Genomic DNA, 26,762 nt, shown 5'->3' on the forward strand with positions numbered 1-26,762 from the left:
TCACCAAGCCCTGGATAAAGGGGTGCAGAGCCTGGTGCAGGTGGCAGTGGCAGAGACTTCGGTCGCCAGAGTCGCCTCAGGAGCCCAGAATGAAGCTAGTCTTCCCTGCCCTGCTGTTCCTCGGGGCCCTTGGTGAGTGCAGGTACCTGGGGGCGCGCCCTGCCGGGTGGGCGCCCCCCCATCCCCGACGCCCGGTGGGTGGGTGCCTGCGTCCCCACTCCCCCGCCCCGCACCCGTCCATCCCTGCGCCCCCGGCCGGGTCCCGCCCACCTGCCTGGGGAGGAGCCAGAGCAGGGCTTAGAGGAGCCGGTGCGGGTGTCCCTAGAGCTGCGCAAAGCAACCCTGTCCCATTGTGTCCCTCCCGGAACTTTGGTACCCATGGTACTGTGGCAGGCTTTTTACATGGGAGGAAAATGAGACCCAGAGACCGTGAGTGACTTGCCCAAGACACACAGGAGACTGGAGCTCAGAGCCCAGCTCCTGCAAGGACTGTGTAACTTGGGAGAGACAGAGCCTTAGTTTCTTCGATTACAAAAAAAGTCCAACCGTCTTCCCACGCAGCTGTGAGGTGGAGGCTGGCTGCCACCTGCCCAATGGCGGGCAGAGGTATACACAGGCGCTTCCCGCTGCAGAAAGGCGGGGGTGGTGGCCCAGACCCTCCTGAGGGGACCCCTCCTTCAGAGCGTCTAAGAGAGAAATGATTGATTTCTGGTTTGAAATGCACCCAGACTAGGACTGTCTGAAATAATTTTTGGGGTGTGCGGAGGGCACTGGCCAGTCATGGACATCAGAGATGTGAATGTGTGAGGGCAGGTGGTGGGGGGCTGTGATGGGCATCAGTGCCTAGGCAGTATGTGGGGGGTCAGAGGAAAACGACAGGTGTCCCCTCCCTCCCTGGGCTCCTACCAGCCCGGGTCAGCCTCCTCCTGGCTAAGAGCATGTACTCCCAGCTGGGAGCTTCCTGGATGGAAAAGGGTCATAGAGAGCACAGTGAGCTTACACCCCCAAACCTAGGGACCATGAAGCCATCCCTGTCCCCACCTTCTGGTCCCCTTCTCCAAAGTCCTTCCTATGGGTATTGTCATCCCTGTCTTCTCTGAGGCAGGATTGGGTCTGCCAGGACCAACTGCTCAGGACCAGCTTCCCTTCTGCTCCCTGACCTGTAGCCTGCTGGGAGCACAGCACAGGGTTGAGGCCACCTGGGAGAGACCAAGAAGCAGGAAACCTTACTTTCCTGGAGGTGGTCATGGGCTGTGGTGCAGGATCTGGGCTCAGAGTTGCACCCCTGGGTTCCATTTTCACTTGAATCTTTGGTTGCCTTGGACTCCTGCTCTAGGGGATTCTTGCCCTGCTCCCATGGGCATCCTGGCTGGCGGAGGTTGGGTGGGGTGAGAAGAGTAGCTCCATCCCGGCCCCTGCCCTTGAGGTCAGGGCACTGCATGTCTGCACAGAAGCAATCAGGGGATGCATACTTTCAGGAAGATTCCATCCAGGCTCAGGGGGGCAGCATTTGAATGGTTGACACAGTTCAGGTGTGGGGGTGGGGATACAGGATTCAGGGTGGGGTGGGGATACAGCCCCAGACCTGCTTCAGAGAGCACGTGGTCTTAAGGGGGACGTGTGGCTTCGGAGGTGGCTGGTGAGAGGGGGAGGGATGAGTGGGTGGTGCATTCTGACTCAGGCCCTGGTGTTTTGGGGGCTGGGACTGTGGATCTTGGAAAACCCCTTGGTGGTCCTTTATAGTCTTCTGGTTCAGCCCTTCCCAAGAGAAGAAACCAACTCTGCCTGTGGGTTCCCCATTCCTGCCGCTATTCATGCCCCCCCACCCCACCTTGAAGCCTGGTCTTCTGTTTTGCTTTCCCTCTTCACCCTCCGGTCCCATCCGTCACCAAGCTAATTTCTGACACCACCTCTCTGTTCCTGCCCCTTGTCCATTCCCACTGCTTTTCTGCTTGGTTCCCTGCTTTCAGTCTACCCTTCTCCCATTCTAGGCAGAACTCTTATCTCTGCTCTCTTTCATGAGAGAGCTCTACTCCCTCTAGAATAAGACCTCCTTGGACCAGCACTGAGGGCTTTCCATGATCTGACCCCAAACCCTTTACTCACCCCATCTCCACTGCAGCCCATCTCTAACCTAGCCAACCTAAATAGGAAGGCTAGCTTTTGTGGTAAGAGACTTTAGCTTTGTGTCTGACTTCGTAGGTTCAAATCCTGGACCCAAGACTTATTAGTTTGGGGGACCTTGGGAAAGCCATATAACCAGCCAAAGCCACTATTTTCTGACCTGGAAATGAGGGTGTTAGCAGCACTGACAGTTCAGGGAATTGGGAGGATCAATGGACAGAGAAGGTGTGAAGTGCTGAGTAAAGCACCTGGCATAAAAGATGCTTGCAACAATGGGGCCATTATTCTTACCCTCCTGGACTGCCACCACCCTGATTACTGGCTGAGGTCATGGGTACCTCACTTCTGGTTTGGTATTTGTTTCTTCTAGAGCATTCATCATCCTTAGCTTCCTCTTTTTTGACTTTCTGCCTCTCCAAATGGGAGGTAAGATCTAGTCTTGTCTGCTTACATGTTCCTCTGTATGACACAGAGTGCTGTGTATACAGACGGCATCCAGTAAATGCTACTGGGTCACAAGTGGCTGAATATGACCGGGTTAATTTTTATGGCAGGACAGTTCCATGAGAGCCTCAGGCTAGATTACATCCCCCGGGATTTCCTGGGACGATGGCTGGTGGAGAAGGATTGTGGCAGCATGCTCTTGAGTCCCTGCAGACCTGGCCTGGGAGCCACTGGTCTCCTCACCAAACCCTCCCAGCGAGCTTCAAATACTTTGGTGGGTCTGATTATGCAGGGAATGGTTCATGAATAACAGGTGGCAGAGAGCTGAGTGTTCCACTCTAAAGCACATCCAAATGAGAAGGGGGCTTTTGCAATCAAGTGTTTCGTTTTTTTGTTTTGTTTTGTAATCGCTTTATTGAGGTATATTTTACATATCCCCAAATTCACCTATTTTTTTTTTAAAGATTTTATTTATTCACTCGAGACACAGGGATACAGAGAGAGAGAGAGAGAGAGAGAGAGCACGAGCAGGGGGAGAGGCAGAGGAAGAAACAGGCTCCCCGCTGAGCCAGGAGCCGGATGTGGGGCTCGATCCCAGGACCCTGGGATCATGACCCGAGCCAAAGGCAGATGTGTAACCATCTGAGCCACCCAGGTGCCCACAAATTCACCTATTTTAAATGTACAATTCAATGATTTTTAGTAATTTTACCAAGTGGCACGACCATCACTGTAAATCAGTTTTAGTACATTTCCACCCCCTAATGAGCTTCTTCATGTCCATTTAAAATTACTTCTCATTCCCACCCCCGCATCAGGCAATCATTAATCTACTTTCTGTTTTATAAATGTGCCTTTTAGGACATTTCATACAAGTAGAATCACATAATAGGTAATGTCTTGTGTCCGGTTTCTTTCATTTAGCATAAATGAGGCTCATCCGTATCATGGTCCATATCACTAGTTCTTTCCTTTTCACTGCCAAATAATGTTCTGTTGTGTGGATGTATCACGTTTTCTCTAGCCATTCACCAGTGGCTGGACTTTCTGGTTGTTTCCAGCTTTCGGCTTTTCTGAATAATGCTGCTATGAATATTCATATAAGAGTATTTATGTGGATATGTTTTTTTATTTCTTTGGGTTATATATCTAGAAGTGGATTGCTGGGTCATAGAGTAACTCTATGTTTAACATTTTGAGAAACTGCCGACCTGTTTCCTAAAGTGGCTCCACCATTTTACAATGTACAAGGGGTCCCATTACTTCACATCCTTACCCATATGTTATCCTCTGTTTTAGTTATTAGAACTAGTTCCAGTAGGTATGAATGAATATCTCATTGTAGTTTTAACTTGCATTTTCCTAATGATTAATGATATTGAACATCTTTTCACGGGCTTATTAGCATTCATGTATCTTCTTTTGTGAAATGTCTGTTCGTATCTTTTGCCTATTTTTTGATTGGGTTGTTTGTCTTTGCTGAGTTGTCAAATTCTTTGTAAATATTTTCTCCCAACCTGTTGCTTGTGTTTGCATTTTCTTTTTTTTTTTTTTAAGATTTTATTTATTTATATGACACAGAGAGAGAGAGACAGAGAGCAAGCCCAAGCAGGAGGGTAACGGCAGGCAGGGGAGAACCAGGCTCCCTACTGAGCAAGGAGCCCGACGCGGGGCTCGATCCCAGGACCCTGGGATCATGACCTGAGCCGAAGGCAGATGCTTAACCGACTGAGCCACCCAGGTGCCCCGTGTTTGCATTTTCTTAACTGTCTTTTGAAAAATAAAAGTTTTAAATTTTGATAAGCCCAATTTATTAATGGTTTTTTTTCATTTATGGACTGTGCTTTTGGTGTCATAGCTAATTAAACTTTGCCTAACCCAAGGCTGCATAGTTTTTCCCTTGTTCTTCCTTTTAAAAGTTTAATTGTTTTATTTCTTACGCTAAATTCTATGATCCACTTCAAGTTCATTTCTGTGTGTGGTGTGAGGTAGGGCTCTAAGTTAATCTTTTTATATGTGGATATCTGTGTGCTAGCACCATTTGTTAATAAACTATCCTTCTGCCAATGAATTGCCTTAGTGTTGTAAAAAATCAATTGAATGTAAATATAAGGATTTACTTCTGGACTCAATTCTGTTTCATTGATCTATATGTCTGTCTTTATGCTAATCACTGTTTTGATAACTGTAGCTTTATAGTATGTTTTGAAACTAGGAAGTAAAATTGCAATAGGTTTTTTCTTTTTCAAAATTGTTTTGACTATTGAATATAAATTATATAAAATAAATTATATAAAAATAAATTGTAAATATAAATTACATAAAATTGCTTTGGCTATTTTATATCAATTTACTTATTTATCCTATATAAATTTTAGAATCTGTTTGTCAATTCCTACGCCCCCCCGCCCCAAAAAACAAAAAAAAAACCTGGCCTGCCAGAATTTTGAGAGTATTTGTGTTGATTCTCTATATCAATTTAGGGAGAATTACCATCTTAACAATATTGAGTTTTATAAAGCATGAACACAAATGTTTCTCCATTTTTTAGATCTTCTTTAATTTCCCTCAGCAAAGTTTTATAATTTTCAGTGTACAAATCTTACATTTGTTTTGTTAAATATTTTCCTAAGTATTTAATTATTTTTGATGTTATTTGAATAGAATTATATTCTTAATTTCATTTTTGGATCATCCAGTGCTTAGATGCAAAAATATAATTGCTCTTTGTGTATTGATCTTGTATCCTGTGACCTTGTTATACTTGTGTATTAGTTCTAATAGCATTTTGCGCACTCCTTAGGATTTTCTACATAGAGGTTCATGTAATCTGCAAACAAAGAGAGTTTCACTCCTTCCTTTCCAGTATGGGTGTCTTCTATTGCTTTTTCTTGCCTTATTACTATGGCTAGGATCTCAAGTATTATGTTGAATAGAAAAACTGAGAGTGGATACCTGATCTTAGGGGAAAAGCATTCAGTCTTTCACCATTTTAATATAATGTTCACTATAAGTTTTTCAGTGACATGGTTTTTAAGGGCTGTGAGCAAATCTGGTCCAGCCTCCTTCCTAATTGCATAGATTCCACCAACAAGGCAGTCTTAGCAGGAGAACCAGTCTTTCTGATACAGAGGTGAATGGTGGTAACTCAGGCATGCTGACCCATTTGGTACACCGCTTCCTGTAGCTACTGACAAGGAGTCAGGTGTGTTTTAGTTGCCTTGGCATCATCTGGGGAGTTTCTTGTCGATGCAACAGTCTAGAGAGACCTGGATTCTAGGCTGGATTTTGCCACTGCTGAGCAGCCAATCACTCAGCCTCCTCAAGAGCCAGTTTCCACATTAACAAAACAGGAATAGTAATCCCTTTCCTGCCCATCTCTCAGCTTCAAGGGGGGCAGAGCAGATGGAAGACCTCACAAACTGAGGCAAAAGGTCATTGTCATTTTTTAGAGGTAGGAAATGTGTCAGTTACAGGAAGGAAAATAATCCAGAGGCTCTGACTATCTCCTTTCATTTATTGAGAATCACAGCCCTCCAGCCAGCAGAGAATGCTCATTAGACCATCAGGACACCTCCACTCGAGGAGAGTGGCCTGATTTTGGCACTGAATGGAGAGGAAAGGGGAGGAGCAGAGAGATGGAGGAGTCTGGAAAACCCTGTCAAAGGGTGAGGCGGTGTCTCCCGTGGGCAGTGCTTGAGCCCTGACTCCTTGGTTTCTCTCTCCCAGGGCTGTGTCTGGCCACCCCTACGAAAAATGTTCGGTGGTGCACCATATCAAAAGCAGAGTGGGCAAAATGCTTCAAATTCCAACAGAATATGAAAAACGTGGGTGGCCCCACTGTCTCCTGCACAAAGAGAACCTCCCGCCAACAATGTATCCAGGCCATCAAGGTAAGTCAGTGCCATGTGTTGGGTGGGACCAAACTGAATGGAGGGAATGAAATGGAGTGAAATAGGAAATGTGTTTTCCCCTACTTCCTCTGCTTTTCTCTCCGGGTACCTGTAAGTTGGGAGTGTTCCTTCCTCATAGGACACAAGGTTATTTTGAAAGCAGATATTAACATTTCAAAGTGGAGAGACCAAGTGTGGGGAATCTGGGGTTGCAACTCAGATTGTTAATAACAGCTGTTGCAAACACAGAAGCAGTCACATTGGATGAATATGTAACACTGGCAAAAGTCACGGTCCCTCTGAAAGGTAAAACCTCCAGAAGATCATTACTGCCAAACCTGAGCAAAGTAAGCTCAGCTGGTCTGTAGTTACCACATCACATTGCTGGGGAAGGGCTGGCCAGGGCACCGGGCATTGGACAGACATTCGTGCAAGACGTTTCCAGAGGGAGAGAAAAGGGAATCATGACTTCCGGATGATTTCAGATTCCTTTTGTTTTTTGAGATATAAGATCTACTGAAATAATTTTTACTCATTCACTCAACATATATGTTCTGTGTCCCTGCCCTGTGCCATTGTTGTGGGTACTTGACTCTAGCACAGAGTGGGTAATTTGTGTCAAAGTTTCTAATAATATCTAGAGTTATCGAAACAGTATGTAGGGGAAAAATCTAGTTTGAACAGTGTTGTAGGCTATTATTTTATGACTGTGGCATGGGGGAAAAAGAGCACCAGCATACCCTGCTGGTTTAAAATGCAGATTCTTAGACCCTATTCTAACCTATTCAACCGAGTACCTGTGATGAGGTCGCAAAATCTGCCTTTTTAATAAAAGCCCCCTTCGAAATCAGTTCTACATACCACACATCAAATGACATGGTTGGAAATAAAACATTTATTATTGAAGAACCAAGGGACAGTTTAATTCTCAGAACTTTAGAGAACAAGAACTCTCGTAGCTTTTAAGCAATGAACTAAATCATGAAGTAAACTGACAGATTGAAAAACATAACAAATTTAATTTATAGCCATTAAAAACATTTAACCAAAAAATTTAGAAAGCACCAGAATGAATATGCACCAGCTCTGACAAGGGTTTGCTATTTACTGTATGCTCTAAAGAACTAATTCAACCTGGTAAGAAATGTAGGGTCATATATGAAAAATGATATGAACCGAGCATTAGTAAGAGGGCATGCATAATTACTAAAAATAGGAAATGTTTCCCTTAGTAACCAGAGGAATACACACTTAAGCAATTTGTTAGCACTTGCATTTTCTAAAGTAATAGCAATAAAATGAAAGCCAGTCCTGCTGGTGATTTTATAGTGAAACTGATCTTCGTGATTGGTGGCATTCTAAATTGACATTACAGATCTTCTGGAAGGCAGAATAACAACAGTGGCCAGGGCCATGAAGATAAACTTGCTCCCTGTCTGTGATCCCACCTTCAGATGCCTATCCAAGGCACCAGGTCATCAGAAGGAAAAAAAAAATTTATGAGGACAAAACGATCCATGAAAGCATAGATATCACAGCAAAAACAGAAAGTGCTGAACATTTAAGGAATCATTTGATAAACTATGGAACAACCACGCTATCATAAAATTTTATGAGGTCAATCAAATCAATAAAGGCTGCAGAAGTAAGAAAATGTCATGCTGTTTTAGATGAGTAAAGCAGTCCACCAAATATTATCTCTATCAGATTGCAAATATAAGAAATATATAAGTATATGAGAAGTAATATGCCAAAGAGGATGCACATGGTTTACTATGATAATCTTAAGGTAGCGTAATAGTTCTATTTTCTATTCGATAAAAAAGAACTTAAAAGAAATAAACATAGAGCAAAAGAATGGGAGGAAGCATCTAGAATAAACAACTTTAGATAGAAATGGCTGAAATGAACGACCAATACAGGCAGGGGGGCTCATACAAAAGAGCCAACATAGCAACCCCAGGAGTTAAAGCAGTTGAGCTGACGCAGGGCCCCAGAGGAGGGACCCTTGGCCCCAGAGGAGGACACCTCTCACAGGACATGAGTGAACATGACCGAAAGGCAACGCTTCTGAAGATCCTTCCAGCCACGGAGACTTGTGACCTCCTGGAATCAAATGGCCTGGGTTAGGGCGGGCTGTCTCCTGAAGCTTGGTTGGTGTCTTTGTTTTCAGGCAAACAAGGCAGATGCTGTGACCCTGGACGGTGATTTGGTGTTTGAGGCAGGCCAGGGTCCCAACAAACTGCGACCCATAGTGGCTGAGGTGTATGGGACCCAAGAAAGTGAGTTCTCCCTGGAGACCCAGAAACTGGGGTGGCCCTGGCCTTGGCCCTGGGCTCTGTGCAGTCAGAGGGGCTGAGCTGTAGAGGTGGGGTCTCAGATAGCGCCCCCCTTGCAGGGGATGGAGTCCCTGGGCTCTTCAGGCCAGATGCCCACCCACTGGGGGAGGACATGCGTGTGCTCCCAGGGGAAACAGAGCAGGCCAGAGGAAAAGGCAGCAACACGGCTCCCCTTTCCACTCGGGCAAGGTCAAGGTGGGCTGTTTTTCTCCCTCTAAGCCTTTAAATTCTCAGGCTAAGAGCTTTCAATTCTCTCTGTCCCTTTGCAGAGCAACGAATCCACTATTATGCTGTGGCCATAGCCAAGAAGGGCACCAACTTCCAGCTAAACCAACTGCAAGGCGTGAGGTCCTGCCACACAGGCCTTGGCATGCCGGCTGGATGGAACATCCCCATGGGTACCCTTCGTCCGTTCTTAAACTGGAAAGGGCCACCCGAGCCCCTTGAGGAAGGTGAGGTGGCTGGGGGATGGTGGGCCATCTCTGTCACGGGTCTCCAGGCCACTTGGTAAACATGTGCGATGAGCCCAAGGCGGCCCTTGGGAGGTGGCAGCCGAGTCTGCCGTGGGCCAAGTGCATCTCTGTGCTCCCAGCCTCACGAGGGAGGCTGTCCAGCGGGGGTGGGGGAGGTGGCTCTCTGCCCGCAGGAGTGACGCTGGGAGGTGTGATGAGCTGTGGCCGGGCTGGCTCACACTGTGTGGTCTACTTCTCTGTGTCCAACAGCTGCGGCCAAATTCTTCTCTGCCAGCTGCGTGCCCTGCGCGGATGAGGGACGGTACCCCCAACTATGCCGCCTGTGTGCGGGGACGGAGGGCAAGAAGTGTGCCTGCTCCGCCCAGGAACCATACTTCGGCCACTCTGGTGCCTTCAAGTGAGTGAGAAGGCCCTCTTCTTCCACGGAGGCCTTTTCTCTGGCCCCAAATACAGCTCAGCCCGCCGGCCCGGCCCACAGAGCAGGTCCGGTTCTCCCACTGCCGTGTAGACAGAAGTACTGAGTCCAAAGAGCGAACTGACTTTGCCCGGAGCACGTGCCCCTCCAGCCCCCACCCCTGGGCCCCCCCAGGTGCCCCTCACCTCTACACCCCAGTGAGCCATCCCTCCCCCCCCCCCTCCCGGCAGTGGTCATTCCTTCTCCCTGGAGAACCCTGAGTCTGGCTTTGCCCTCTGATGTCCTGGGTTCCCCTGCGGACTTCCGCCCTCTCCCTAACCACAGAGGAACTGCAGGGGCTTGTCATGAGATGACCAGTCCCACGCTCCCGGCGGGACGGCTGGAGTGTCCGGGCTGATGTGGTCTTCTCCGCACGGGCCTCTACCCTGGCTGGGAGACAGCGAGCTCTGCCCGACTGCCCCCAGCACCCTCTGCCCCCGTGCTGAGGCTGAGGTTGAGGCTGAGGTTGAGGCTGCTTCTCTTCCCCCATCTGCCTCCTGCGCTCGGGCAGTTTGGCCTGCCTGTCTGCCGGCCACCACTCAGTCCTGGGAGGGAGAACCACATGGTCGAGGATACTCAGATTTTACTCTCTGGTGTAGAGGCTTCAAACCCTTTTATATAGAAAGACCCATTTTGCCCTTTCAGCCTCTAACACAGGAGGAGGTGCGGTGGGGGGGGGGGCTGTCTCTGGCCAGCACCTGAGCCATTCTTCCTCACCATCTATCTGGGGGTGGCTCCTGACCCCTCCCCAGATGGGGTGCTCCAAAGCCTCAGAGCCCTGACCTCCGTGGGCTGGACGCCCACAGGAGACAAGCCCTAGGACCCTGTTCTCCTGGGATGCACGAGGAAGAAGTTGGGGAGGGCCGCTCCGTGCTGACCCTTCTGGTGCTTTCTCATTCCACAGGTGCCTGCAAGAAGGGGCTGGAGATGTGGCATTTGTCAGGGACAGTACAGTATTTGGTAAGAGGCAGGAGGACAGCCACGGGCACTCCTCCTTTTATTTTATTCTCTCATAATTTTGAGTATTGAGCTAATCGAACTCCTCACCTCTTGGCACACTATTGTCAAGGTTCCCTTCAGGGCATGCCTCTTATGTCCTGTTATTTCCTATTTTAAACAATCATTTTTCCTTAAACCCACCATACCCACTGCCTTTCTTTTCCTCATAGACAGCCCTGCCACGGTACTTGACACGGGTCCTTCGAGACGTATATGGTCTTGCAAAATGTAGAGCGCCCCTTGTGTTTTTGGGTTCTAAGACCACAGACGTTTCAACATTAGAAACCATGCTACTACCCAGATTTCCCCCCCAGCATTTTGTTTTAGAGATTTATCTATGTTGTGTGTATGTCTAGTTCAGTGGTTCTAACAGTTGAGGAATGCTCCACGGAATGAGTCCACCAGATTTGAAGTGCATGCTTACATTTTCTTCTGTTAGTATGATTTTGCTGTAGCCATTGTGATAAATGGCATTTGTCAAGGTCAAGAACTTTACCAAGTTCTCCATATTACTAGTTTTCTGAAACTAAAAAACAAACAAACAAACACAAGTAGATGTTGAACATACACATGCTTTTTCTGCATCTATTACTATTAAGATGATCTCATGGTTCTCCTCCTTTACTCCATTAAGGACGTGCATTGCTTCAGCTTTTTTGATGACTGGCCATTCTTTCGTTAATGGAATAAATTGACAAAACTTAATCCTGATCTATTAGTTTTTAAAATACTCTGTTAGACTGAGTTAGCTAATGTATATTTGAGATTGATGCATTTTATGTTCGTAAGTACAAAAGGCCTGTAATTCTCTTCTGTACTTCTCTCTTTGATTTTGAGATCAAGGTTGTACTAATCTCGTAAGATGAGTTGGGCAGGTTCCTGTCGCTTTATGTATCCTGAAGCAATTTATGTACGAGATACATTAGCAGTTCCAAATCGGGCCGACCTCGCTCATAAAAACAGTCTTCTTTCCCTTTCTTTTGATAACACCCAATGTTGGGAAGCGATTCAACTGTATTTCCTGCCTTAAAAGTGTTTGTAGTTTTTATTCTTTCTAGAGAGGTGGGTGAGGCATCGCCCCCTGGCTGGCTACCTGGGGTTGCCTCTGCCACATGGAAACAGATGGGGGCCGGTCCCCCCTCCTTGGCTGGCCTGGCTGCAGTCCTAATAATCCCAGAGCAGCCTGTCTGACTCAGAGGAACACTGGGCTTAGCCCCCAAGGCTTTCTGGGCACTATCTTTCTTTTTTGAATGTTCTGGAGCAATCCACTACCTTTCTGACCCCCTAGTTTTGCAGAGTGCATCAGGGAGAGTAGAGGTTTTGGTAAGAGGGCAACGGTAGCTCATGGTTAATGCTTCCAGTGGGCTCATCTGGGCTCCCCTTCACTTCCACCCTTCCTGCAGAGAACCTGCCCAACAAGGCTGACCAGGACAAGTATGAGTTGCTCTGCTTAAACAACGCTCGGAAGCCCGTGGACGCTTTCAAGAACTGTCACCTGGCCCGGATCCCTTCACATGCTGTTGTGGCCCGGAGCGTGAATGGCAAGGAGGACTTGATCTGGGAGCTTCTCCAGAAGGCACAGGTATCCATCTCCCCTCCCCCCATCCCCCGACACCCTCCCCACCTGCTTGGATTCGGTGTGGGGAGATTCCTTCCTTCCCTAATCTCCTGCTGCTCCAGAAGTCGCTCTGCAGCCTCTCTGCACAAAAGTTAAGAAATTCAGTGAACTTCCTAACTCGGCTGTGCTCTGGACAGCAGAAACAATAAAGATCTCTCCAGCATTACTGATGAACGGTGTCTCGTGAGCTGGAGCAGAAGCAGAGGGAGGATGAGGTCGTATTCTCAGGACCCTAAGGTGCTTGGACCCTAGCAGCTTTCTAAGGAATAAGCCACAGCTGAGCTCCTGTCACAGGGATGGCGCCTGGCTCCCTGCACAGGAGGAAGTGAACTAAGGCTCCCGCTCTCAGAATCATCCCCCAGCTCCAGATAATTGTTTTTCAACATTGTGTTTTTTCTTTCCTCTCTATTTACCACTGAGACTGTAATTCGAATTTTTCCCGAATTAGGATAAGTTTGGAAAAGACAAGTCATCTTCATTCCAGCTCTTCGGCTCCTCTGAAGGGGAGAAGGATCTGCTGTTCAGAGACTCCGCCCTTGGGTTTTCGAGGATCCCCTCGAATATAGATTCTGAGCTGTACCTTGGCTTCAACTACATCAATGCCCTGCAGGGGCTGAAGGAAAGTGAGTGAGGCCCGGGCAGGCCCTGGGGGCAGGCTGGTGCAGGGGCAGCAAGCCACGGGGGAGGCCTTCCAGGAAGGACCCTGCTCTGGAGTGGTCACTTCTCCACTGGAGGCAGATACCAGTGTTCCATCAACCAAGTCAGGGCATTTTAATATGTCCAAACTCCTGTGACAGGCGCCCAATGCTGTTCTATGTCCTTGTCTATCTACATCAGGCTCCCCAGCCTTGACAGAACAATCAGCGAGCCTCCTATGAAGTAAGATATATGCACAGGAACCAAGAGAGCCAGGGTGCCTCCAGGGATGAACCCCGAGGCCTGGTGGACACCACGTCTGGCCTGGGGCCCTGCACCTGGCGGCTACCACAGTGGGCCAGCTCAGTCATGGCTCCTCCTCTCCTGGGTGCAGCGGGGAGGTGGAGGGGGGGAGTGTTTCCAGGACACCTCACTGTAGTTAATGGTGGTGACTGCCCTAGGGGAGTTCAGGGCTGGGCTCAACGCCCCCTAGGCCAGCTCCTGGGACTGCCACTGTCTCTGTGTCCTGGAGCTTTTATCCCGTGGGACCGAGATATTAGGCAAGTCATTGCACTAAGGCTCGAAGGGTGGATTAGAAGCCGGGGAAGTCTCCAAAGGAAGGGGAATGAGAAGCCGGGGTTGCGCGCGCCTGGAGAAGGGGTTGCGCGTCTGAGGCTGGAGGGGGCGGGCGGCAGGTGCCCGGGCGCTTGCTTCCCTGGGCCGGCGGGCGGCGGGCGGGCGCCGGGGTGTCCCCGCCGGGCTCTGGGCCCCACGACGGCCGCGTCCCTGTGCGCAGAGGCTTCGGACGCGGCGGAGCGGCGCGCGCGGGTGGCCTGGTGCGCGGTGGGCACGGACGAGCTGCGCAAGTGTGAGCAGTGGAGACACGCGAGCGGCGGGAAAGTGAGCTGCGAGTCGGCGCCCAGCGGCGAGGACTGCATCGCGCTGGTCCAGGTAGGGGCGCGATTACTGCAGGGGGCCGGGGAGGCATCGACAGGTAGCAGGGCGAACACAACTAGCAGAGCTACACCGCCGTTGGGGGGGGGGTGATAGTTCCCCAGCCCCGGATTTCTTGGTGCGTGAGTGCATAGGCCCGCAACCATCCTGGATGGCACCAGCTCCGCAGGCTTTGAGTCCTTGTCACTTGACGGTACGTCGTGGCCATTTTCCCACGTGAAGATGTATTCTCTGAAAACACTTAAAAATGAGGTTAGGGTATCTTTCCTGTGTCTGTGGCTCGGTTTAGTCGTGATCCTAGTCTGCTTTGTCCCCTTATTTCGTTATTACCTATAACCCCGTGGTGCTGCATCCCTGAATAGAAATCTTCAGCCACGTCTCCAGATATTTTTAGTAGAGCTGTCAAAAGAATTATTACTGACCCGAAGAGGGAGTTTGCAGTCTTGATGAATCTATGTTCCGATGTTGGGGAGCAGGCTCGTTCATTCCCAGGGTGAGGTGGATCAGTCATTCCTGCTCATTTGTTGAACAACTTTTTTTTTTAATTTTTAAAGATTTTATTTATTTGAGAGAGAGCGCACAAGCAGGGGGAGGGGCAGAGGGAGAGGGAGAAGCAGACTTCCCGCTGAGCAGGGAGCCCCACTTGGGGCTCGATCCCAAGACCCTGGGATCATGACCTGAGCCGAAGGCAGACGCTTAACAGACTGAGCCACCCAGGCGCCCCACGTTGAACAACTTCTGTGTAGCACTTTGAGTGTAGTGCCCACGGGATGCAGCCCATGCGTCTCCTCAGTAAGAGAGGCTGGTCCAGGAGGGCGTCCCAAGAGTGCTTGGAGGACAGAGGGTCAGTGTTGCCTGTGCGTGGTCTCTGCATTGGAAGTGACAGCATGAAAAGCGTGTGAGGCTGGTAGAGAATCCATAGTGCACGTAGTCTTTCCTTGGATGCTCCATTCAAACAAACCCGGTCTCTTTCTGCTGCTTTATGGGAACACCTGACATTCTCTGACATGAAGCCATGCTCTTAGAGACTGTAAAGACGGGCGGTACGGGAGACAGCTTTACTGCGTGGTGCTGACGATTTGCTTTGGTTTTACAGAAAGGAAAAGCTGATGCCCTGAGCCTGGATGGAGGCCTTATCTATGTTGCGGGCAAGTGCGGTTTGGTGCCTGTCCTGGCAGAGAACCAAAGTGAGTCAGGGGAGTGTCCTCTCTGGTCTGTTCCGCTGGGCCGTGGGAGATGGATGGATGGATGGATGCAGTCAAACAGGAGAATCGGGGGAAAGAATAAAGGAAAGAGGCTTTTACCCACACAGCTTGCTGTGTTGAGGAGCAACAGAGCATAGATTGGTTTCCTCCTCTTCATTTAAAAAAAAGGCGTTAGGGGCACCTGGGTGGCTGAGTCGGTTAAGCGTCTGCCTTCGGCTCAGGTCATGATCCCAGGGTCCTGAGATCGAGCCCCGCATCGGGCTCCCTGCTCAGGAGGGAGTCTGCTTCTCCTTCTCCCTCTGCCCAGCCCCCCACTCCTGCTCTCTCCCTCTCAAATAAATAAATAAAATCTTTAAAAAAAGATTTTAATAAAGTATAATATACATACAGAAAAGTGCCCATAGGTGTGCAACTCAGTGATATTTCACGAACTGATACATCCCCTTGCGTGAGTGCCCAGATTGAGACACAGCAAGTTCCACGTGGCCCCGGGTGCCCTCCTGCCACCAGCCCCCTTACTCCAGCCAGGGTAATGACCCCTGACCTCAGATGGCACAGAAGAGTTCTGCCTGTTTTTAAACCTTACATGCGAGGCGTGTGCTTTGTACGTCTCTCCATTGTGTTACGGTGTTAACGTTTGTGCTATTCATCCAAAGAATATTGAATCTCGTGGCTGTACGGTGTTCTGTGGTGTGACTCGACCACAGTTATTTGTCCCTCCTATGGTGGAGAGGCATTTGGGTGGTGTCCAGCCAGGGGCCACTGTGAACGAGCTGCCGTGAGCATCCGTGAACACACAGATGCCTTTCTGGTCCCTGGACCACTGCACAGTCTCTTCGGATTTGATCCTGCATCGCTGAGATTTAAAAGTTTGCAACTTCTCAACAAAGCTCAGTGCTTAATGACATTTTGCTTGTTTTTGTCCTTTCAGAATCACAGAACCCTAATAAAGCAGGTTGTGTGGATAGACCGGTGGAAGGTGAGTTGGAACCTGCTCATTTTAGGGTCGAGGGCAAGTCATCCTCGTTGCCCGAGGAGGTGGCAGGAACTCTAAAAAAACTCACAGAGATGCAGCGGGAGAAGCCTTAAGTTCTTTTGGAGATGCAGAGAATTCATAGATGAGTAATTGTAATGAATCTTCTACTGACCTTCACACTTGGCAGAGAACTTTCAGAGTTGAACCAGGTCTCTTGCGCTACATCCCGTGCTCTGAGCATCACCCCCGCCCTCCCGCCAGAGCCCATGCTTGTCCCCGATTCAGAAGAGCTCTGTACTCGCCCAGCGGCTCCCATATCACGGCGAATTGTCGGTGTATAACTCAGGGATGATGTGTGGCTGGTCAGGGACGGTTCCCGGCAATCACTTAAAGGCTCAGCTTGTCCTACTTCTTCATTTCATAGCCTAGATCAGTCTCACCTTCACGTAGAGCAGCCGCTTAAGCTTCTGACAATGGCTAGGTATCCGGGAGCATCACCACCTGGGGGCGCTCCTCGACTTGCTTTGGCTCAGGCTGCAGACAGCTACGCTCAAATCGATGCCAGCCCCCTCTCCTCTCTTCTGTGGTTCAAGGGTACCTTGCTGTGGCCGTTGTCAGGAGATCAGATGCCGGTCTCACCTGGAAATCTCTGAGAGGCAGGAAGTCCTGCCACACAGCCGTGGGCAGGACTGCAGGCTGGAACATCCCCATGGGCCTGCTCTTCAACCAGACAGGCTCCTGCAAGTTCGGTAAGGCGTCCTGAGGGAGTCGTGGGTGGGTGGGGGCTCTGAGCTGTGGGACCTCAGGGAAGGGTGGGGGCGGGGAGGGGCAGGCCGACCGTGGCCTGCAGGCCTCTTTTGGGGTGAGCACTTTGTCCGTGTGGCTTCCCCCTGCAGACAGAGCAGCATCGAGTGGGTCTCTACCCCACACTTCCCCTGCCCCAGCCACCCCCCAAGATAAAAAACTGGAGGATCAGTCTGCTTCTCTGCACCCTAAGAATAGATGCAGGTTCTGAGAAGTACAGATGTTACTTTTTTTTTTTTTTCTTTTATCTCTTGGCACGCTGGATCCAAATTTCTCATAGGCACTGGCTTCCTAATTTGGGGAAAGGCACCTGCCTGCCTCAGGAGAGAGACTTCTTCCTCCACACCGCCAGGAAACCAAATAAGAGCTCAAGGGTTCTGGCTCCGCCTGCTTCTGGGGCCTTCTCTCCCTGCCATGTGCCATGCTCCCACCCCATGTGTAAGCCGTGCCCCACCTGTGCGGGCCTGCTGATGTGGAAGTGTGGGGCTCGCCTCTCGTGCAGGCGTCTCCCTGAGGGGGGCGCTGCTGCATTTTGAGTGGATTTGGGGGAGCCTGGCTCGGACAGACTTCCGTGGGGCTCTGCACTCACCTTTGTCGCCCTTTCCAAGCCCCGTGGCTGCCTCCGAGCTGGGGGGACCTTAGCTGGTGCTCCCTGGGCCTCTCCGGAGGTTGCCACACGGTGTGGCTCTTCCAGGGGCTGGCGCCGCACGAGTCTGGTCATGGGTGCCAGCTGCTCATCGAGACAGGACTTTCTTGTCCCCACCGTGTCCTCTCTCCTTCACCCATATAAGTCCACGTTAACTCCTGAACGTGGGTCAAATCACACGGTGAGTTAGTTCAGATTAAGTTCAGTGGCCAGGAGAGAAAACTCCAAGTAGCAGAGACTTTAACCAAGCAGAGGTTTCTTCCCCATGTAAGTGAAACCCAGAGGTTAGATTGTCCAGAGCTACTGTGACAGCAACATGGTGTCAGAGACCCGGGTTTCAGACATCTGGCTGCGACCTGCATGGCTGCCACGCTCAAGGTTGCTTCATGGCCCATGTCACAACTGGAGGCCGAGTGCCCGCTTCTGCATGCCGTGTGCAGAAGGAAGGAGAAGGGGAGAGGGGCGTGTGCCAACTGTCTTCGAAGGGTGTTTCTAAGGAACTCACTGGTGAGTTCTGTACCAGCCACAGGGCATCTGGTCAGGCCGGTCTTTATTCTAAGGGACCAGGCACCCAGGTAAAAAGCAGGGTTTCTATTTCTGAAGAAAGTGGACATCAGATCCTGGAGGGCGGCCTGCAGGTTCTGCCGCGAGTTGCCGCCAAATTCATCGGTTGAGTTTCCAGCCCGAGGCTGTCACAGTGGGACCCTCTGGTCAGTCCCTGGGCAGACTTCCTGTCGGTGCCTCCGGCGTGAAGCTCTTCTGATTTCTGCTGGGCCCGCGGTGGGTGGTAGCACGTGGCTGTGTGTGGCAGCGAGTGTGTGCTGTCCATCCCGGGCCACAGAATGAACCCAACCCAGGTTGCATGGTCTGCTGGGTAGAGAGGTCTCTTGTCTCGACTCAGGTAGGAAGCGCTGACTCCCATGTTCCTTCTCCGCAGATGAATTCTTTAGCCAGAGCTGTGCCCCTGGGTCTGACCCGAAGTCCAATCTCTGTGCACTGTGCATTGGCGACGAGAAGGGTGAGAACAAGTGCGTGCCCAACAACAGTGAGAGATACTTTGGCTACACTGGGGCTTTCAGGTGAGTTCTGCGGCCGAGCCTGCCCAGGGTAGGGCCCCGTCCTTCGTCCCTCATCCTCCAGAATCTTGGCAGTGCATTTCTAAGGAGACAGATACGACCTGTCACAGCAGAGCCAGGGGGCAGCCTGGGGGTCCACTAAGAGGCTGAACCCCCGAGGGTTCCTGCATTCCTCCCCGGAGGCTGCCACAGGGCTTCTCCCACGGGGCTGCATGACCTCAGCTCTGCTGGGCTACTCCCCAGGGCTTGGGGCCAAAGTTAGCCTCAGTGGACCTCAGTGTCCTCCTCCTCAAAATCAAATGGGTCGTGTTTGGTGGTCTCTTACGTCCTTTCTACAATTCAATTTTATGGGCAAGACTTCTCTTTCCTGTAGCCGCCAACCGCCCCCCCCCCCCGAATAAATGACAAAGTAGTAAGATTATTAAGGGAGAATAAGAATTCAGAGAGCTAAGTGTTCACTTTGTCCTGAGGACATTTACCTGTCGTGACAAACTTGAGCACAGAGTTTACATACACCTTTAAGGTAGGAGTGAATCAGAAGTAATTTCCACACCTACTCCTGAGGGCATCAAGTTGCTGGATGCTGAAGAAAACAGAGAGGAGAATGCACACCATCCCTGAGAAACAGAAAGCATGAGCCATCTCCTGCATGGATTTGCAGCTCAAACTTATATCCCCTAGAATGGTCCAGAAATTCTCAACTCATAAATATTTTTAAAAGTGGTCCCCTCTAGAAACCTGCCTGAAAGACAGCACCTTCAGGTTAGGCTTCAACGATTGCTCAAAAATCCTGTCTCGATAACCATGAGCAGTACACAGTCAAAAATAACTATAATAATATTAACTAAAAACACAGGGAGAAAGTTACTAGAAGCAACATCCATCAGAAAAAACAAGGTAGTATTTTTTTTTTATATAAAAGAATAAATTGAACTTCTGGAAAGGAAAAAATATAGCAATTGAAATTAGCTACACAGTTGACCAGTTTAACAGCTTAGGCATAGCTAAAAAGAGAATTAAGGAAGATATGTGAAAAAGTTATCTAGAATGTAACAAAAAGACAGAAACTACAGCAAATTCAAAAATTTTAAAGCATCAATCCATTGTCTTCTAAATCTAGAATTTTTGTTGAGAAATCTGATACCATTTTGGATTCCTGATTCTTTGTATATGACTCTTCCTTTTTGAAAAAAAATTGATTTTTGAGTTTTCAATTTATTTGTAATTTCCTTGCTCTGAGAGAATGAGCTTTAGGAGAGTTAGGAAGTATCTTAGATGCACAGGTTGACACAAAGAATATTTTGTGAAGAGTAAAGAAATCAGACACCTATACTTCTCTCTTAAATGTGTATTTCTCTCTAAATTTACAGAGATTTAACAATGAATGAAAAATACTTTTTAGGAAAAATTCATTTGGAGTTTTATCAAAAGTAAAATGCTTAAAAAACAAGTTTCTTAAGAAGTTTCTGAGTTTTTAAAAAATAATTTAAAAAAAAGTCTCCAATGTTCTGAACTTCACACTGATATTTCTTTATGTGAGTCCCTTTTAATCCTTTGGATTGGGCACTTGGTGGGCCTGTTTCATCTGGAAGCTCAAGTTGTTCCATTCTGGGAAATTTTAATTCATTATTTCTTTGATAATTTCTACTCTGTTTTCTCTGATTTCTCTTTAAACCTTAATTCTTAAATTATTGACTCCTGGGTTATCATTTCATTTTCTTCTTATTTATTTTTTATAATTTGCTTTTCTTTATCTTCCGGTTTCTGGGATACTTCTTCAGCTTAACCTTTTAATCAATATATCATTTTTGAGAATTTTTATGATGATTTTTTATTTTCTAAGAACAGTTTGTGTTCTGACTGCTCCTTTTTTAGAGCTTCTTGTTCTTGTTTTATGAATGCTACACTTTCTTTCATCTCTTTAATGATATTCATTATAGTAAAAAAAAAAGTTTTATTCTCTCTCCTGTATTGTCTCTGTATTTTCTGAGTATAATAGCTACATTTTTTTAAACATTTTTTTTAAAGATTTTATTTATTTATTTGACAGAGAGAGATAGTGGGAGAGGGAACACAAGCAGGAGGAGTGGGAGAGGGAGAAGCAGGCTTCCCGCTGAGCAGGGAGCCCGATGCGGGGCTTGATCCCAGGACCCTGGGATCATGACCTGAGCCAAAAGCAGACGCATAACAACTGAGCCACCCAGGCGCCCCTTAGCTACATTTTTTCAGTCTACATTTTTTCCAGTATTTCCTCAGTGGTTTCTGACCATGTCCATATTTAAGAATGAAACACTAGTGCTGTGAGTTTTGCATCGGGTGCCACGTCTTGGCTTGGTTATGGGTCTCACCTTTGGGGCAATTGGTTTGTGTCATTTCACCGTGGAGTTTCCCCATGTCAGAATCTATAGGAATTTTTCTTGGATTGATCAGCTTTTCCAGAGAAAGAATCATCTCGTATGCTTCGTGGGAGGCTGAGTGGGGAAAAGAGGTCATGATTTAACCTTCCAGAATATAGATACTCAAACCACTCTCCGATGTCAGTCTTGGGCCTCTGCTCTCCACTGTGCTTGGCTCTCTGTCTTTAATGTTGTTCAGGTTCAATCTCTCACGAACAAAGCTTCAGTGCTCTGCTTGGGGGAGGTGGGGAGCCACCTCCCATCCGTATGGAATAGGAGGGCACGTAAGCCGTGCCTATACACACTCTATCCGGTCCTCCTGTCTCAGCCACTTTCATGGTGCTTGGTGCTTCTAGCTGATGAGCTTTTCTGGAGTTCTGTAGCACACCTCAGTTCTTCTGGGCTTCCCTCACTTTCAGCATACATTACAAGCTGTTTCTGCTCTGTTGGGTCAATTACAGCTCATTGATTTGCTCTCCGCCTTCCAAACGTTGTCAGTATTACCTTCTCTCTTCCCCTCCTGCCCTCCTCTTGCTCACGGTTTCTGGCTTAAAAAAACTTGCTAATGTAAAAAACCCCAGCAATCTCACTAACGTCATTTTATTGGGATTCTAGAAGCAGGGAAGGTTCACAAACGCATGTGTTCAAGCTACCATTTTAAACCATAAGTTCCTGGAAATATTTATCTTTATCTGTTCCCTGTTTCTTCCTGTGTTTCAGTTTTTGGAATCTATATTACAAATATTTATGAAAACCCTAATAGTTTCTCTTTTGTGGCAATGTGTTTATTTTCTGGAACATTTTAGGTGTCTGGCGGAGAGGGCTGGAGACGTCGCATTTGTGAAAGACGTCACTGTCTTGCAGAACACGAATGGTAAGCGAAGTGTTTCCCTTTCACGTCTCAGTATTCAGGTTTGCAAATGGGAAGCTGTTATAACCTGTTCTAGGGTTTGGATCAAGTGACTTCCAAAATTCTTTACCTCGTTATGCCACATGGTATGTCTGTGAGTGTCACATTGATTTTGAAACCAAATTCCCTCTCTCTCTCTCACACACACACACACACACACACCTGCCATCCTCAATAGCAAATGTCTCCCTGACTTTGTCTAGTCAACCTCAGAAGCACACCATCTCCCTGTCCCATAGTTTTAAAAAAGGAAGTAAGGGGGCGCCTGGGTGGCTCAGTCGTTAAGGGTCTGCCTTCGGCTCAGGTCATGATCCCAGGGTCCTGGGATCGAGTCCCCACATCGGGCTCCCTGCTCGGCGGGAAGCCTGCTTCTCCCTCTCCCACTCCCCCTGCTTGTGTTCCTGCTCTCGCTATCTCTCTCTCTGTCAAATAAATAAATAAAATCTTTAAAATAAAAAAAAAAAAGGAAGTAAGGGCCTTCATTCGGACCTGTGTGAGCCCTACGTTTGGAAACTCCTTGGGAGTCTTTGGGGACAAAGTCACAGGCAGGTACAGATAATGGAAGATGAATAATAATTGCCAACTTCAGCCCCCCAAGCCATCTGGCCACCTTCCAAACTGCAGCCTTCTCCTGAACCCCCACTTGGCCCCCACGGTCCCCAGCAGATGACTAGCCACTTCAGCCTCTGAGAAAGAACCTCCTCGACCTTCTGCCTCTGTCCTTCAAATATCGGCAGTCACAGCCCCTCCTCCCTTCTTCTGATCCTCCCCATGTCTCTTGGGAGAGGGACTGAGGACAGACATAAAAATTTGGAGTGATCTCAATATCAAATAGACAAAGCCAAGAGAATGGATAAAGTGTTTTTGTTTCTGTTTTGTTTTGTTTTTGAGGGAAGAGGGGGCAGAAGGAGCGAAGCAGGGGCCTGAACATTGAACCTGTGTTTGCACACACACAGACATGCATACAATTCCATTTTGAATTTATGAACCATTAATCTAAGTGATCTCCAGGGATTGATTGATGTCAGTTTTTTTTTTATTGAAGTATAATTAACATACAGTGTGATAGTTGTTTCAGGTGTACAGTATAGCGATTCAACGCTTCTGTACATGACTCAGTGCTCATCACGATAAGTGTACTCTCGATCCCCTAGAGCGATGTCAGATTTCAGTGTAAGTTTCTTCGCGATTTCACAACTATCTTTTTTAATTAATGGAACATATTCGATAAACTTGTAGAAGTTCCTGTCCTTTGTCTGGTTATACACTAAGAGCATTTGAATATGAACGGAAGGACAAAACACTTTCTTCTTGAACATAAACCAGATATTCTTTTTCTGGAACTCACTGGAAAATAGGGCACAGGTGGAGGGCATTCTTTTTAAAAAATTAGTAGCTCTCTTGAGATATAATTCGTGCTATAAAAATCTGCCCATTCCAAGTGTGGGATTCAGTGGTCTCTAGCACATTCACGGAGCACCACACCCACCAGCCCAGTCCAATTCTAGAACACTCTAGAACGCCCCATAAAGTACCCTGGCACCTTTCCCCACGCCTCCAGAGCTGCCAACCCCCAGTCTCCTCTCTGTCTCTGTAGATTTGCCTATTCTGGATGTCTTACAGAAATGGGATCACGTGGCCTTTTGTGACTGGCTTCTTTCACTGAGCATCCCGTTTTCAGGGCTCATCCACGTTGTAGAATGTGTCAGGGCTTCGCTCCCTTATGTTCCTGGATCCTGTCTGCTTGTATGGAAGCGGCACCGACGTTTGCTGTGTTTGAAGTTTGTATAGCTTGTGCGGACAAAACTTCCTCTCCTCTCCCTCGCATCCCCGCGATCCGCATGTGTGCATTTCAAGAGAGGCCAGTGGACTCGTCCGACCCACCTGACTGATGCCGCCTTTCTTTCTCTCCCCAGGCGGGAACCCTGAGGCCTGGGCTAAGGATTTGAAGCTGGAGGACTTTGAACTGCTCTGCCTCGATGGCACCCGGAAGCCCGTGACGGAGGCTAAGAGATGCCACCTGGCCATGGCTCCGAACCACGCTGTGGTATCTCGGGAAGATAAGGCAACACACTTGAAGGAGGTGCTGCTCGACCAACAGGTGTGGATGACCAGGGCCTCCTGCCTTCTCCTACGTGCTCGGGCTGCTGCGAGGCGGGGCGGTCACAGTGCCAAAGGGGTAGCAGCCCGTCCAGAGCCCCCCTCTCCTGTCCCGCTGCTGGACGCTGGTGCTGACCGTGTTCGCTTCATGCCGAGGAGCCACCCAGAGTCTCAGTGATGAGAACCACAGAGGCGTCCACATGTGTCTCTAGACACAACACACCCGGAACTTCTGTAGATTGAAGGCTATCTGTGGGAAGTGGTTTGAAGGGACCCATGCCATTTCCTTAAAGTCTGTGATTCTCTTTTAGAGCTTCTAGTTTTGTATTAGAACACCTTGTGTCCAGGTTGCTTTAAAGGCCCTAGAATGGCAATAATGGGCACAGTAACCTCACTGTGGCACACTCACTGGTGCTGGCAAGAGGGGGTCCATCACGGAGCTGTGTTGCTCTAGCCCTGCAGAGGAGGCTAAGTGACCCACCCGCCCAAGGCCATGACCTGATCAATGGCAGAGACGATTTCCAGTGCAGACCGTCTGTCTGCTGGAGCTGGCCTCTCAGAGTGCTGTAGGTGATCAGCTTTTGGGGGAGAGCTCAGAAATCCTCAGCTGTCATCTAGCCACCCAGAGGTTCTACGGGAAGAGGCCACAGATGGACAAGGAGGGAAAGATGGCGGGAGGTGAGATCAGGAGTAGTGAGGGGCCCAGGCACCACCCGGTGGATCTGCCCCCCCCCCCCCCGGGGCACGGGCCGCAGGAGGACATGGGGCAGGGGAAGGCTCAGCCAAGCGGTGGAAAACCTCTAGAACTCAGCTCCTTTCATTCCCTGGGCTTCCCGGGGCTGAGCCTGGATGGAAGAGATGTCCTTGGCCTCTCCCAATCCATACGTTCTCCTGTTTCCCTCGGCCGCTCCCTTACCGTCTGCCCTGTTACTACAGGATCAGTTTGGAAGAAACGGAGCTAAATGCCCGAGAGAGTTTTGCTTGTTCCTGTCTGAAACCAAAAACCTTCTGTTCAATGACAACACGGAGTGCCTGGCCAGACTCCAGGGCAAAAACACGTACGAAGAATATTTGGGATCAGCCTACGTCACGGCCGTTGCCAATCTGCGACAGTGCTCAAGCTCCCGTAAGTGCAACGCCCCGGAGGAGCCAGCATGCGTGAGGGTGGCGAGGTTGCAGGGCCAGGAGGCATTCTAGGAATGAAGATGGGAATAAAAAAGGGCGATGTACTATCCCGCTGCCTCAGGAAGTTACAGCGTCCCGGATGAGATGAAAGACAGAGAAAAATAAGGCAGTGGTCATATGCTAAATTTTTATAATGCTGATGGTGCCTGTCGTGGGTTTTAGAAACCGTGATTCATTTTATCCAGTAGAATGAAGTGTGTGTGTATATGTATGTAGGTATATGTACATAGGCTTATACACATGTACATACACATACATGTGTGTATATATATATATACAAATTCTGGTCTCTAGACAGTTACCATAAATACCAGCCGTGGAGAATACAAATTCTCAGAAAGTATCTTAGCCAGGAAAATGTATTGACAAATAATTTGCTCCTTTAAAAACATTTATAAGATATTGCAGAGTGTCGTAAGGCTCCAGGCGGTGATTCTAAAATTGCAATGTGCACCGCCTCCCCTGCACAGGGGGTCACCCAGAGCCCCGTTTCTGGTACCTCATCAGACACTGGAGGCTTCGGGGTGGTGGGGGCCCAGGGATGGGGTGGGGCCAAGAAGCTCTGTATCAGTCCTTCGGAGCTAGGTGCAGGTCCCCCCCCGCCCCGAACCAGGGGACATTGGACGATGCTTGGAGGTATTTTTGATTCTTACAATTTAGGGGGTGCAGCTGTGTCTGTGGGCAGAAGCCACGGATGCTGCTAAACAAGGCAGAGAAGAGCCTGGCCAACAAAGAGTTCCCCGGCCCCAAATGTCAATACTGTCACCGCTCTTTACCAACCAGCATCTCGGGGAATTGTGATCAGGTGGTCCGAGGACTCTGCTCTGACAAAGAGGCTGCAGGGCTATTCTTGTGACGTCAGGGCCCGTGTGTCCCTGCTGGACCCCGCACTTAGCACAGTGCCTCACACAAAGCGGGCCTCAGCGAGTATTTGTGAATGCCTGAGTGCACGAGTAGGTGAACACCACCTCAGACAGATTTGCCTGAAGACGGGCGAGTTGATTGATCCCATCTGAGGACCATCCGTGTCTTGTGACTTGAGTGTGACAGTTGATTCAGTTAGAGGCAAATGGGGGTGGGTCCTGTGTCACTCGGGCCAAGGCAGGAAGTCACTGGGGTTAGTGAGGGCCAGAGCCGTGGTGGCTGCCGTTAGGAGGAGGCCCCGGGGGCGGGGGGGGGGGGGGGCAAGGTGAGCAAGCATGGGCCGAGGGTTGGTGGGAGAAGACAGGGGAAGGTCTGTGTTTCAGTACTTCAGTCCTTGACTGATCTCTTGGTTTAAAAAAAGATCAGTTTCTGAATCTCCTGCTTTGGTTATGTCCCACAGCGCTTCTGGAAGCCTGCGCCTTCCTGAGTAGATAAAACCTGCCAGAAGACGGCCTGGCCTCCCTTCCTGAGGCGCCTCAGCCCCTCGCTGCTCTCGGCCCTTCCCGGAGGTGCTGGGCCTTCTCCCTTCCTGGCCAGTCATCTGCTTTCCCAGCTCCCTGCTGTCATCCTCACAATAAATAAAATGAGAAAGACCATTGATTTTCA

The 26,762-nt window shown here is 49.0% G+C and overlaps 1 protein-coding gene across 1 annotated transcript; it reads left to right on the forward strand.

The window, feature by feature from the left end:
- Window positions 1-26,762, forward strand: LTF (lactotransferrin). Its single transcript, XM_036107657.2, has 17 exons — window positions 1-132; window positions 6,298-6,461; window positions 8,635-8,743; window positions 9,070-9,252; window positions 9,523-9,670; window positions 10,632-10,687; window positions 12,130-12,308; window positions 12,793-12,967; window positions 13,777-13,931; window positions 15,031-15,121; window positions 16,071-16,118; window positions 16,709-16,864; window positions 18,503-18,644; window positions 21,844-21,911; window positions 23,864-24,048; window positions 24,984-25,173; window positions 26,557-26,762. The coding sequence occupies exons 1-17, from the start codon at window positions 90-92 to the stop codon at window positions 26,589-26,591; spliced, it is 2,127 nt and encodes a 708-aa protein (XP_035963550.2). The 5' UTR covers window positions 1-89; the 3' UTR covers window positions 26,592-26,762.

The sequence above is a fragment of the Halichoerus grypus genome, chromosome 1 (genome assembly GCF_964656455.1).
Source record: "Halichoerus grypus chromosome 1, mHalGry1.hap1.1, whole genome shotgun sequence".
Lineage (NCBI taxonomy): Eukaryota > Metazoa > Chordata > Mammalia > Carnivora > Phocidae > Halichoerus > Halichoerus grypus.

Bases quoted from the DNA above. Each gene is read 5' to 3' on its own strand.
- LTF (XM_036107657.2), top strand. From the start codon at position 90: ATGAAGCTAGTCTTCCCTGCCCTGCTGTTCCTCGGGGCCCTTG. The intron at 10,688-12,129 runs GTAAGAGGCAGG...CCCTTCCTGCAG, and splicing joins CAGGGACAGTACAGTATTTG to AGAACCTGCCCAACAAGGCT. The intron at 16,119-16,708 runs GTGAGTTGGAAC...CTGTGGTTCAAG, and splicing joins TGTGGATAGACCGGTGGAAG to GGTACCTTGCTGTGGCCGTT.